Here is a 13,415-nt window from a genome sequence, read left to right as displayed (position 1 = left end):
GATGAATAGGCATGACTATTGGGCTTCTGAGCCTACACAAGTTGCTAGCCGACTTGACAATTTGTTTTATAACATAAATAAATTCATAACTTCATAAATACTTATCGAAATTGGATGATCTTTAGATCAATCCTACACCTCTCGATGAGAGGGATCCAATAAAAATATCGGCTGTCATAAATAAGATGACCCACATGGAGTTTGGCCCTATTTTAACATCATAAAAGTCCTACAAAATTTTTATTGGTTTTCCGACATGTATATTGGCTTTCCTTCTTACAGTGAATGCTTTGACTTGTAGACTAGTACATAGAATGAACACAGGATGATCAAAAATTTGGAAAGAGCAATGAATAATTTTCAAAGATCGTAAGTATTCTGTCATTTTGCATCAAAGTGTTATGAATATAATTCATAACAATTAAATAAATAAAATAAATATAAATATTACATAATCAAATATTAGTTAGGTTAAATAGTCATTAAGTTAAGTGAAAAGGCATGTCTAAAAGACATGCCCATTCACGAAAGGTCACCTGCTGAGGTATAAAAGCAGGGCCTCATTGTAACATTCAAATCATCTTATATCATCTTATACAATTTTATATATTAATAAATTATTATTATTAAATACCTGTGTGTATTTTTACATTCAAGTCTACAAGCTATCAGTCTTCGTGCTTCAGCCTAAGTTTTTATGCTACAGTGGTATCAAAGCCATGGCACACGATATAATCATGCGAGTCTTTGAACGTTGTTCATCGCACAATGTGCCATTACGTTCACGTCTTGATTACGTCAAGCAGTTTAGTATTCAAGAAGCATTTCAGCGATTAGAAAAATCAATTGCAGAAGTTAATGAATGTCGAAAGGAAATCAATAATAAGGAAGAAAACCATGATCAAAATGATGAGAAGAAGGCACAAAACACTACTTTTAATAAAGGTAAAAATAAACTTGGTCGTAGTGACAGAGATCCACATGAAGAAAATCTCAACAATGGTTGTGATAAGGAAGATGAGAGTGATGATGAGCCAAAGGCAAAGAAACAGAATGTTAAGGTAACAAAGACCCAACAACCAGCAAAAATTGCCAAGAAAGAGAGTAGTGAAGAGGACAGTTCAGATGAGAGTGATGCTAATCCGAAGGCTAATAAGCAGCAAACTGCTAAGGTAATTAAAACCCCACAGCAAGCAAAAGTTGTAATAGAGTACCTTACTCAAGGAGGGTGTGAAAAACTGAAAGAAGACGATCTTAACTTGTCAGACAGGTTACAATCACTGGCATCATTCTGGGGTCACCTGTGCAAGAAATGTTAAGTTATGGTATATTCTATGCTTATAACAGTTTACTTCTTTTTCTTATTATATTCCACAAATTAGTAATCACATGTACATAAAGTAAAGTGCAGATAGAACATTAAACGATCGATAGAAAACAAGCCAAGACAAGAGACACAATTCAATAATTCAGCAGAGAGAAATAGTACAATAAATCTGATTCATATTAGCAGTGGCAAACCCTAGATCAGCAGCATCAGCGTTAGCGGCTTCATCATCAAACTAGGGCAGACGATATCTGAATCAGCTTGATTCCACCACCAAAAGTTGCGGCTTCCAAAGGAGGTTCAGATGAACCTACAGCGCAGTTCAAATGAGGAGATCTTCTAGTCCACGCAGGTCAAACTTTACTTCTACAATTGCAGCTTCAGTTTCAGCAGCTTCCTTCAAACTAGGGCAGTCGATATCTTGCAAATCGTCCGTCGGATTGACTTGATTCCACCACCAAAAGTTGCGGCTTCCAAAGGAGGTTCAAATGAACCTACAGCGCAGTTCAGATGAGGAGATATTCTAGTCCACGTAGGTCAAACTTTACTTCTGCAGTTGCAGCTTCAGTTTCAGCGGCTTCTGACTTCACATGTGTGAGGGAGAGACCCTTTTCTATGCAGTAAAGAAGAGACTCTTTTTTGCGCAATAGAGAGAGAGTTGTGATGAGATGAGTGAGTGCAAATGAGGAAAAGTCCTCTTGTATTTATACACAACTGATGATGTTTGAATAGATGTGACTGTTGGGCTTCTGAGCCTACATGAGTTGTAGGTCAGCTTGATAATAATTCCCTTAATCAAAATAAATTCATATCTCCATGAATACTTATCGGAATCAGATGATCTTTATATCAATCCTACACCTCTCGACGAGAGGAATCTAATAAAAATATTATCAGCCATGAATAAGATGACCCACATGAAGTTTGGCCCTAGTTGCCAATTTTAACACTCCCTCTCAACTAGGGAGAACTTCATCTGCAATCTGTCTGACGGTCACTACTATTCATCCATCAAATGCACTGCCCTGTACAGCCTGACCCTTGCCCTGCTCTGCTCTATTCTGCCTGTTCTGCTTTGTCTTGTTCTGCCCTGTACTGATCTGTATTGTTCTACTCTATTCTGCTCTACTCTTGCATTGTTCTGTTCTGCTCTGCTTTTGTCCGAATTATGAAGAAGAAGAAATGATCGAGGATGTATCATACTGACTCAAAGTCAGTCTCAGAGTATGTACCACTGGTCCCAGACCAGTCTCAACCAACCCGAAGTTAGCGTCATAGTGAGTACAACTCCACTGGTCCTAGACTAATATCATCCTCCACTGAGTGCGTACCACTGGTCCCAGACCAATCTCAACCGACCTGAAGTCAGCTTCATAGTAGGTACCACTCCTACCACTGGTCCCAGACCAGTATCGCAGTCTCAGAGAGTGTACCACTAGTCCCAGATCAGTTTCAACCAACCCGAAGTCAGCGCCATAGTATGTACCACTCTTACTGGTCCCAAACCAGTACTGCACTGACACGAAGTCAGTCTCAGAGTATGTACCACTGGTCCCAGACCAGTCTCAACCGACTCGAAGTCAGTTTCATAGTATGGTACAACTCCTACCACTGGTCCCAGATCAATGGAGGTCATCCTAGCGTAGGGAGTACGGTAGATACAATGATGCGTCCATCGGTACTACTATGGTCCCTAATTTCATTTCCCTGCTCATTGATCAGATGAGAGGTACTTCCCATGAGTCCCAGACTGCATGGGTAGGATGCCTCGACAGGAGAACTAATCAATCCTGTCCTCACAGGAGAACACATCAATCCTGCTACAATTGCCATGGAGAACACATCAATCCAGGCCTCACAGGAGAACACATCAATCCTGCTACAATCGCCATGGAGAACACATCAATCCAGGCCTCACAGGAGAACACATCAATCCTGCTACAGTCGCCATGGAGAACACATCAATCCAGGCCTCACAGGAGAACACATCAATCCTGCTACACAAGAGAGCGAATCATCCTGTTCCACAAGAGAGCGAATCATCTTGTCCCACAAGAGAGCGAATCATCTTGTTCCAGTGCGCACCACTAGGGGAGGGTGAGTCACCCTATGGTCATATGTTGCTCCAATAAGAACTGCAAGCCCTTAGAGCTCCCAAAGCTCAATGTATGCAACATGCAGGACCCTTGTACAAGGGTTTCTTGATGACTCCAAGTCGTTTGGGAAAATCACAGATTAGATCTTTTCTTGGGGCTTTGACAAGGTGTATCGACCTATACATCATCTTAATGCGATGGAGCCTCCTTGCTCATCGACTTACCATATCCCAGATGATGTCTCTGTTGGAGCAATCAACGAATACGGGATTCCTCAATAATCGAATCCCACCTCTGGTTGTTACAGAGAATCACAATGGTATCCAATGTAAATCCAAACAGCTTACTGAAGAGCTTTCGCAACCAGACTGCCTCACAAGAAGCCATGCTAGCAGCAATATATTCTGCTTCGGTGGTGCTCAAAGCCACCAACTTCTGCTTCCTGCTCATCCAGGATATCAAAGCGGATCCCAAGGTGAAACAACACCCAGAAATGCTCTTACAGTCCACCACACTGCCTATCCAATCGGCATAATTATATCCAAGTAGTCTCACATCTCCGGCAGTGTATCTTAACCTATTAGTAATTGTGCCATGAAGATATCTCAGAAGATTCTTAGCATTGATCCAGTGAGGCTCAACCAAATATGAGCTCACAATGCTAACTGCAAAACATATGTTCGGACGGAGGTTCGCCAAGAACATCAATGCGAATGAGTTTATGAAACTCAGAGGCATTTCCCAAATCTGGTCCGACATCACTACCATATAACTTTTGAGAGTTAAGATCCTCGAGGTAGTCACAGGCTTGCAGTCCATCATACCGAATCTTTCCAATATCTTTACCACATATTTTCCTTGAGATAGGAAAATTTCCCTTTGCTTCTGCCACACTTCAAGTCCTTGGTCCTTCATTTCAAATTTAGAGGCCAACTCCCTCTTACATTTGTGAATGAGAGGGTCTGCACCTGTTAGAAAGAGGTCATCCACATATAGCACCAGTATGAGAGGCTTGTCATCTTCAACCTTAAAGTAAAGGTTAGGATCGGCTTCACTCCTAGTGAATCCCAGCTTCATCAAGTAGCTATCGATCCTCTCATACCATGCTCGGGGTGCTTGCTTCAGCCCATAAAGAGCCTTCTTCAACCTGCATACATGAGATTTTCAATCATAAATCTCAAATCCTTTGGGTTGCTCCACATAGACCTCTTCTTTGATTGAACCGTGCAAGAACGCGGTCTTGACATCCATCTGATGTAGGTTCCATCCTTGTGAAGCCACAAGGGCTATGATCAAGCAGATGGTCGTATATCTGGCAACAGGTGCAAATATCATAGTCTATACCTTCCTTTTGGGAGAAACCACGGGCAACAAAACGAGCCTTATACTTTTTCGTACTTCCATCTGCTGCATGCTTTATCTTGTAAATCCATTTAGAAGTGACAATTGTCTTGTCCTGGGGTCTGGGAACTACTTCCCAGACATCATTCTCCATAATAGACTCATATTCTATAGTCATAGCATCCTTCCATACTTGATGCTTGACGGCATCTGAGAATGATGAAGGCTCATTTTGTATGATCGTGCTCATGATGGTCAAGTATCCCTGATACCTGTTAGGTTTCTTACTTTGACGGAAGGTTCCTCAAGGTGCAGCATGTCTTTCAGCATCATCAAGTATCCCCCTAAGCCATGAAGGCCTCTTTCTAGAAGAGGGAGGCTCAGGTGGATAAATAAGATCCATGGGTTCCTCCACATCAAGCATCATCTATCCATAGAGACAGCTTCCATAATCGTATGGTTCTTCCTTTTCGCCACACCATTCTACTCAGGAGTATGTGGTGTAGTAGTCTCCCTCTTAATGCCAGCCTCAAATATGCCTGAGTGAACCAACTGTAATATATCGGAGGTCTTGCTTAGGCTTGAGGGGAATGGTCCCCTTTTTGAGCTTTCCTTCAGCACATCCTGGACACACACCTTCTTTCTCTACTCAGAATTCGGGCATCCCTGTCACCATTTGTCCTACACCGAGTAGAGCTTTATAATGAAGGTAGGCAAACCTCTGATGCCAAAGTTTGGACTAAAGAGATGTGTCGTAAGACATGACACCTAGTAGACTTCCATCGACCTGATATAATGAATCAGCACGAAACCCAAGAGTAAAGGCACCTTTAACATTATTTTCTGATACACGTACCTTGCCATCGCTGAAGGTTACCTTGTAGCCTTTGCCTTCCATTGCCGAGATGGACACCAGGTTCTTTTTGAGGTTAGGTGCATTTAATACATTCTGGAGTTTCTAGCCTTCTTGAATGGTTGTCCTCTTCCTTGATTTCCAGCATTCTTTTTACCTTTGCTATTGAATTTTCCATCCCTTCGATTACCATGAGAGAGATTTTGATCATCGTCCCGGTGTGATTCCCTTTTATCAGGGCACTCCCTTGCATAGTGACCTGCTTTATCGCAGATGTAACATCGTCCTTTAGGTCCAGCATTTTCTTCTTAACATGAGAAGAAAAGGCAATAGGAGGACCTTTAGGCAAGGGCATTTCTTGCTCTTCTACCCTTGTTTCTTCTTGAATGCATCTAGCCATTAATTTCTCGAAACTAGGAATTATATTATTGTTCAGAAGAGTAGTCTAAACACGTACCATTCGTATGGTAATCCTCCAAGAGTCGTGAGTGCTATTTCTTTGTCAGTAATAGTCTCCCCAATAGATAGGAGATCGTTCTTGATCTCGGTGATTTTTAAGAAGTATGCTTGCATATTCTCATCTTTACCCTTCTTGATTTCCCTCAGCTTATTTTTAAGAAACAAAACTTGATTTGCATCATTAACTTTAAATAAATTCACCAGTCTATCGTAGATTTCCTTGGAGGTATCTAGTTCAGAGATGTAGGCACCAAGCGCTTGTCGATAGAGTCCCGGATAATCTTCTTCGCTTTAATTTCTCCGTTCTTCCATTTCTTCCTGGCAGCAGGAGGCACATTTGATGGAGGCTCAACAATATTGCCTCTCACATGATCCAACACTCCTTGATCCTCAAGGGTTAGATCGATAGACATCTTCCATCCGTGATAGTCAGCTTTCTCACGGAGCTTGTCTTCGGCAGGAAAGAGTGTTGAGGACCCCATCGTTCTTTTAAGATAGCTTTGCCAATCTTCTCTTCGGTGATTGCTCTTGCTCTTGCTTGGGCTTTGTCTTCACCTCAGCTCTGATACCATGTTAAGTTATGGTATGTTCTATGCTTATAACAGTTTACTTCTTTTTCTTATTATATTCCACAGATTAGCAATCACATGTACTGTTGTACATAAAGTAAAGTGCAGATAGAACATTAAACGATCGACAAAAAACAAGCCAAGACAAGAGACACAAGATGTGGCGGCTAGCCAGGGACAAACCCCACAATGTGTGGGGAAACCCTTTGATCAAATCTTCTTTTATCTTCAATAATTCAGCAGAGAGAAATAGTACAATAAATTTGATTCATATCAACAGTAGCAAACCCTAGATCAACAGCGTCAGCATTAGCGGCTTCATCATCAAACTAGGGCAGACGATATCTCACAAACTGACCATCGGATCGGCTTGATTCCACCACCAAAAGTTGTGGCTTCCAGAGGAGGTTCAGATGAACCTACAGCGCAGTTCAGATGAGGAGATCTTCTAGTCCACGCAGGTCAAACTTTACTTCTGCAGTTGCAGCTTCAGTTTCAGCAGCTTCCTTCAAACTAGGGCAGTCGATATCTTGCAAACCGTCCATCGGATTGACTTGATTCCACCACCAAAAGTTGTGGCTTCCAGAGGAGGTTCAGATGAACCTACAGCGCAGTTCAGATGAGGATATCTTCTAGTCCACGCAGGTCAAACTTTACTTCTGCAATTGCAGCTTCAGTTTTAGCAGCTTCTGGCTTCACATGTGTGAGGGAGAGACCCTTTTCTGTGTAGTAGAGAAGAGACTCTTTTCTGCGCAGTAGAGAGAGAGATGTGATGAGATGAGTGAGTGAAAATGAGGAAAAGTCCTCTTGTATTTATACACAACTGATGATGTTTGAATAGATGCGACTGTTGGGCTTCTGAGCCTACATGAGTTGTAGGTCGGCTTGATAATAATTCCCTAATCAAAATAAATTCATATCTCCATGAATACTTATCGGAATCGGATGATCTTTATATCAATCCTACACCTCTCGACGAGAGGAATCTAATAAAATATTATCAGCCATGAATAAGATGACCCACATGAAGTTTGGCCCTAGTTTCCAATTTTAACAAGAAATATCCATCAATGGAGTTGAGAGGCCTTGTCCAAAATCTTTTTAATCAACTTAAGAGAGGAGAAGGTGAAATCAGGGGCACTCAGTTGCATGATTTCATTACTCAACTTTGTATCAATTTGGAAAGCGCAAACTTACCACCGCAGGCCACGGTTGTTCCACATCGTCCCACAATGATCGAAAAATCCAACCACTGCTGGAAAAAACTACATCTGAGAGAAATCAGCTCAAACCCTACAATTTCGAATAAATGCAAACAGATGAATTTATTTCGTGACTTTCACGTACAGCAATTTGATACTCACATCATGAAAGTTTGTATCAGCGATCGCAATCTGTTTATGAAATCTGACAATGCAAAATCTGTGCTCATATTTGATCGAGAAACGACCAGAATTATAAGCAAGTTGAATTTCACAAAAGGAGCATTTTGCTTAACATTCTGCTACAATGAGCACAACGATTCCTTGGTAATAGTTAACATAGCTGCAAATGGGGAAAATTTATTGGAAACAGTTCCAATTGAATCATTCTATCAACAGGAACTCGTAGAGTTAACACACCATTTACAAGCAGATATGTGGAAATCACGTTTTGACTTTGACATTCCCAACTGCAAGGGTATTTTCTATAAACAGGCCCAAAGGCAATTTAAGGTCTTTGAATTAAAAAATTACAACATTCTCTATACAATACAATGCGAATTTGAATGGCCAATGGTCCACGGATTTCACAAGTCAGAGAACTCTATGATTGCGCTGTACCATCAAGAGATTACTCGTGAAATACGTCTGATATTATTTTCTAAAGAGGATGGCCACTTTATTAACAGTGTGACAGTATCACCCATTCATAGTATTACCCTACCATCCACTGCAACCTTTCCTTGCCATTCGAACAAACCGATACAGTTAAAATGTTACAGTCTCTACCATCAAGCACTGTGTCTGAAGGTCAACGGTGGCGACGGTGCATTCGAACGAGCATATAATTGGCTTGGCTCGAGATATACTTACAGCATGTCGTATTTTGTGGATACCATGGGTCACTTAGTGGTTCGAGCGATAATTACTGTGGGTCACTCGGTGGTCTGAGCTTATAATTATCAAACACGGAGGAGCAGGAATCAACAGAAAAAGCGCGAAAATTTTTGGTTCCACGTCGTTGTGCCTTGTAATGAATCCTATTTTGTGGGTCACTTAGTGGTTCGAGCGATAATTACTGTGGATCACTCGGTGGTCCGAGCTTATAATTATCAAACACGGATGAGCAGGAATCGACAGAAAAAGCGTGACAGTTTTTGGTTCCACGTCGCTGTGTCTTGTTATGAATCCATTCATCGCTGTCAATTTTTACAGTTACATCCACTCATAGAGCCGCCCGATTCTACCTTCGACGTCCAGTGGACCTTATTACAGTATTAATTTGGGAAGGGTGATTCGGTCAGGGCTTAGTAAGTTATAAAGTTAAAAATAAAAATAAAAATTATATTATATATATATATATATATATATTTAAAAAAAATTAAAAAAATAATAATAATAATAATAATTTATTAAAAAAAAAGAGAGAAGGGAACAAAAGAAGACAACCTTGGACTCAAAAATAGAGTTATTAGCGAATTATAGACGCTGAGCCACTAGAGACCTTCCACCTCCCATATGCCAAGACGACAACCACCGCAAAGACAATTGCCAGCAATATAGCTTTGAGGACAAAGCTTCTGAAGGAAGGGGCTATGTTATGAATATAATTCATAACAATTAAATAAATATAAATATTACATAATCAAATATTAGTTAGGTTAAATAGTCATTAAGTTAAGTGAAAAGGCATATCTAAAAGACATGCCCATTCACGAAAGGTCACCTGTTTTGGTATAAAAGAAGGGCCTCATTGTAACATTCAAATCTTCTTATATCATCTTATACTTAATAAATTATTATTATTAAATACCTGTGTATATTTTTACATTCAAGTCTACAAGCTATTAGTCTTCGTGCTTCAGCTTAAGTTTTTATGCTACACAAAGTAAAGACAGCAACTTAGGGTTTATTCTCTCAAAAATGTTCGTCCATGGCATGACTTTGTTGTGAATCTTTTGATGGGTTTCTTATTTGCAGGTTTCCTATCGATTAAAAAAATGACATTGCAATTTCCCACCCTCTCTTCTATTCAAACCCTGATTTAAATTGACAACTTTGGGTGGCAGCAACTCAAGTCATTGTAACAACAATCATGTTAGAACTTTCACTGTTACAACAGTCATTTATAATAGTTACCCTTTTGGTCACAATATGTTGAATCATGCATTTATAGAAATGAACCATTGCATTTACTCTGTTAGAAAGTTAGGATCCATATTTGTTTTTCTGTACCCTCTTGATGTCCAGTTAATTTTTGCTTAATTCAAGAAAAAACCAATGTTCCACCAAGACTCCGGTGCGGGGAGATGTGTGGAAGTACCCTTAAATTTTAGGGAAATTTCGAGGGTGCGAGGGACGTCGGGGTACATAATTTTTAATTATATATATATATATATATATATATATATATATATATCAATGTTCCACCAAGACTCCGGGACGGGGAGACGCGGGTGCTAGGAGACGCACAAGGGGGACGTGTGGGAGTACCCTCAAATTTTAGGGAAATTTAGGGGGGACGGGGGGACGTCGGGGTATATATTTATTTTTTTCCTTTTTAATATATATATATTTCAAAACTCATATTGAATAATGAAAGCATAAATACAATGATACATACATAATTGAATTAAATAATGAAATACATTGATCCATACTCATCATCCTTACTAATACATACATGATTCATCCATAGATCACGAGATTCAATAATGAAATACTCCAATCCATATTCATTATTCATTATTCATTATTCACCATTCTATAATCTACATTGATTTAAAAATTAAATTCATCATTCTAGATTCTAAATTGATTTAAAATTAGAATTCATCATTCTAGAATCTAATTAGTACTAAGCATAATAGACTATAATAGATATTGAAATCTGAATACTGAAATAGTAAATTGATATAACTAAAACTCAAAAACAGTGGAGTGATGAGTCTAAAAGTCACTCTAAAGTACAAAGAGGGCTTGGTGCTCCTGATTAAATACTAATTCCTTACACTTCTACATGACAAAATGCAATGGAAACATTGGAATCCATCGAATCCTGAATTCCTGAAAAACTGTTAAGTCTGCTGGATTTTGAGTGAGATCTAAAATTCTACTTTCTCCATATGAAATCCAATGAGGTCAAAACCACTCTCAAACATCCTAAGTCATTTCATGGTAATGTTAAAAATTTAAGTAAGAGGATGAAAATGAAAGATAAAGGAGAATGTCACTTTTACTTTAAGAATTTAACATTACCATGAATTGCATAGCATTAGTATGGAAATATGGTCAAATATTAGGTTTTCCTTGTCATAAATCATTGTTTACAAGCAAATTTAACGGGGGACGTATAGCCCATATTGAGGGGCATCCCCTTTTTGGGGAGTCGCGTCCCCCACACTAGGGAAACGTCCCCCCCTACATCTCCCTGCGTCTCCCCAAAAGGGGGACGTGGGGAAACGTTTCCCCAGACATCCCCCCGTCCTGGGTGCGTGGGGTGCGAGGGGTGCGCGCACCCGACCCTGGGGGACGCGTCCCCGTGGAACACTGATATATATATATATATATATATATATATATATATAATTCAAGTTCATATTCATTGTTCAATAATGAAAGCATAAATATTAAATTGACTAATAGTAATATGGATACCAATAAATTGAAAATTCAAATTTGATCCACACATAAAATTTAAATTCGTAATTGAATTAAATAATGACATACATTGATGCATCCTCATCATTCATTTTGATACATACATCATTCATATGACATACTCATTATTCATCCATACTATGAAATTCAATAATGAAATATAATACATTGATCCATATCATTCATCATTCATCATTCTACAATCTACATTGGTTTTAAAATTAAATTCATCATTCTAGAATCTAAATTGAAAGCAAAACACGTTAGTATATTACTATATATTATATATTAGATACTGAAGTCTTGAGGGGGGACACCCAAACGCACCCCTTTTGGGGAGTCTCGTCCCACACATTGGGGAAACGCACCCCCTTTCATCTCCCCATGACTCCCCAAAAAGGGTGCGTGGAGAAATGCACCCCCAGTAGACTCCTCGTCCCGGGTGCATGGGGAGCGAGGGGTGCATGCACCCAACCCTGGGGATGCGTCCACATGGAACACTAAAAAAAACACAAGTCTATATTTGGGTGCAATAAACAAATTCATACCAATTTTGACATATTAAACACCTTTCTGATATATGTATGTTTGTGTTTATAATACACATACAGAGCTGTTTAACTGCATATAGTATATAGCGTATACAAGGTATATTATTGATTTCACAAATGTAGTGTCATTGGTGTATTTTCTGCAGACTTTCTCATACCAAGTTAAGCCTTACGTTTTCTTTAGGTTAATATATATTGACATCGATTGCTGTCTTCTGAATGGTGCCAAATACGGTCTTCTGATCATGATGTTTTCAATAAATGACCCGAAAGGAGAATAAATTAATTTCAACCTAGTGCGCTGTATCTATTTCGGCCATATTCTACTTAGACCAATGTTATTTGCGGTGCATTTGTGTCGGTTGTGAAGTCAAATAATTTTTTTCACTTAACAGAATATAATATCTTATGGTTTGGAAAACTTATTGTATACTTTTGTTGTATGTCAAGGGTTCCAGAAGTAATAGCTGTTCCAATCACAGAAGGAAGTAAAGAGTACATACAGTGGTTGAAAGAAAGCACTGCATTTGTATAGAGATTATGCTTCTACTATAAGGTGATATATATGAAACCTAAATGCAGGATCACTGTTTATTTTTAGCTGTCTTGCCTGCCAAATAGAACTTCTTGGTTTTATCTTTTTCTATTACTATTTTTGCTGGAATGATTGTAAACATCATCCTATGAGCAGTTGATATGGTACACAAATTGACAAAGAAACAGTAATCTATTTCAACCTAGTTGTTCATTATCTTTTGTTTTTGATTTCTTTCACAATCCTTTCGTTATATGTACCAGAATTTTTTTGATTTCAGATTTCAATTGATATAGCTTTGCTGTTACCTACTGAAGAAGATTGAACATGTGCTCAGGAAATGCACTATGTTTTTATATGACTGTAATGTTCCAAATGCAAAAACTTGGAAAATTTCTTGAAATTTAACTCAAAGTATTTCACATAAAATTTCCATTCATAAACAAAATATTGCCATGTAAAATTTAGGAACATAGAACTGCAAATGACAATATAATGAGCAGAAATAATTTCAGCTTTATATATATATATATATATATTGGGGTTTTACATGCGGAAACCACTGATATATCTGAGATAGAACTGGCCTCAAGAATCTGCTCCAATGTTGTGTGAACCCTCCAAACTGAACTGAAATGACACTACAATGATCTCCTATGAATTTTGGATGAATTCACCAAGGGGAGATGGGTACTCGCCCAGTCTCACTAAATCACCAGAGAGTTTCCGTCTTGGGGCTACAAATGATGTAGAAAAATTGGGTTCTCAAACCTCTCACACAAAAAGAAAGATTGAATCCAAGATGTCCTCTAATGGTCTTCT

At 38.9% G+C, this 13,415-nt stretch overlaps 1 protein-coding gene across 4 annotated transcripts in view; it reads left to right on the top strand.

Moving 5' to 3' along the window:
* Window positions 1–12,854, top strand: part of LOC149231557 (uncharacterized) — a 311,618-nt gene extending 298,764 nt beyond the window's left edge. Inside the window, exon 5 of one of the 4 annotated variants that reach the window (XM_089376320.1) lies at window positions 12,509–12,854. In XM_089376320.1, the coding sequence (XP_089232446.1) occupies window positions 12,509–12,593 (85 nt within the window). In that variant the 3' untranslated portion in view covers window positions 12,594–12,854. The remainder of the gene's footprint in view (window positions 1–12,508) is intronic. The other 3 variants (XM_089376319.1, XM_089376318.1, XM_089376317.1) reach the window with 3 other exon arrangements.
* Window positions 12,855–13,415: the final 561 nt, after the last annotated feature.

Source organism: Pinus tabuliformis, chromosome J (assembly GCF_031772625.1).
Source record: "Pinus tabuliformis cultivar Carrire ecotype Pingquan chromosome J, CPIR1, whole genome shotgun sequence".
In the NCBI taxonomy this organism is placed as follows: Eukaryota; Viridiplantae; Streptophyta; class Pinopsida; order Pinales; family Pinaceae; genus Pinus; species Pinus tabuliformis.
This window is presented reverse-complemented; position numbering and strand designations above follow the sequence as displayed.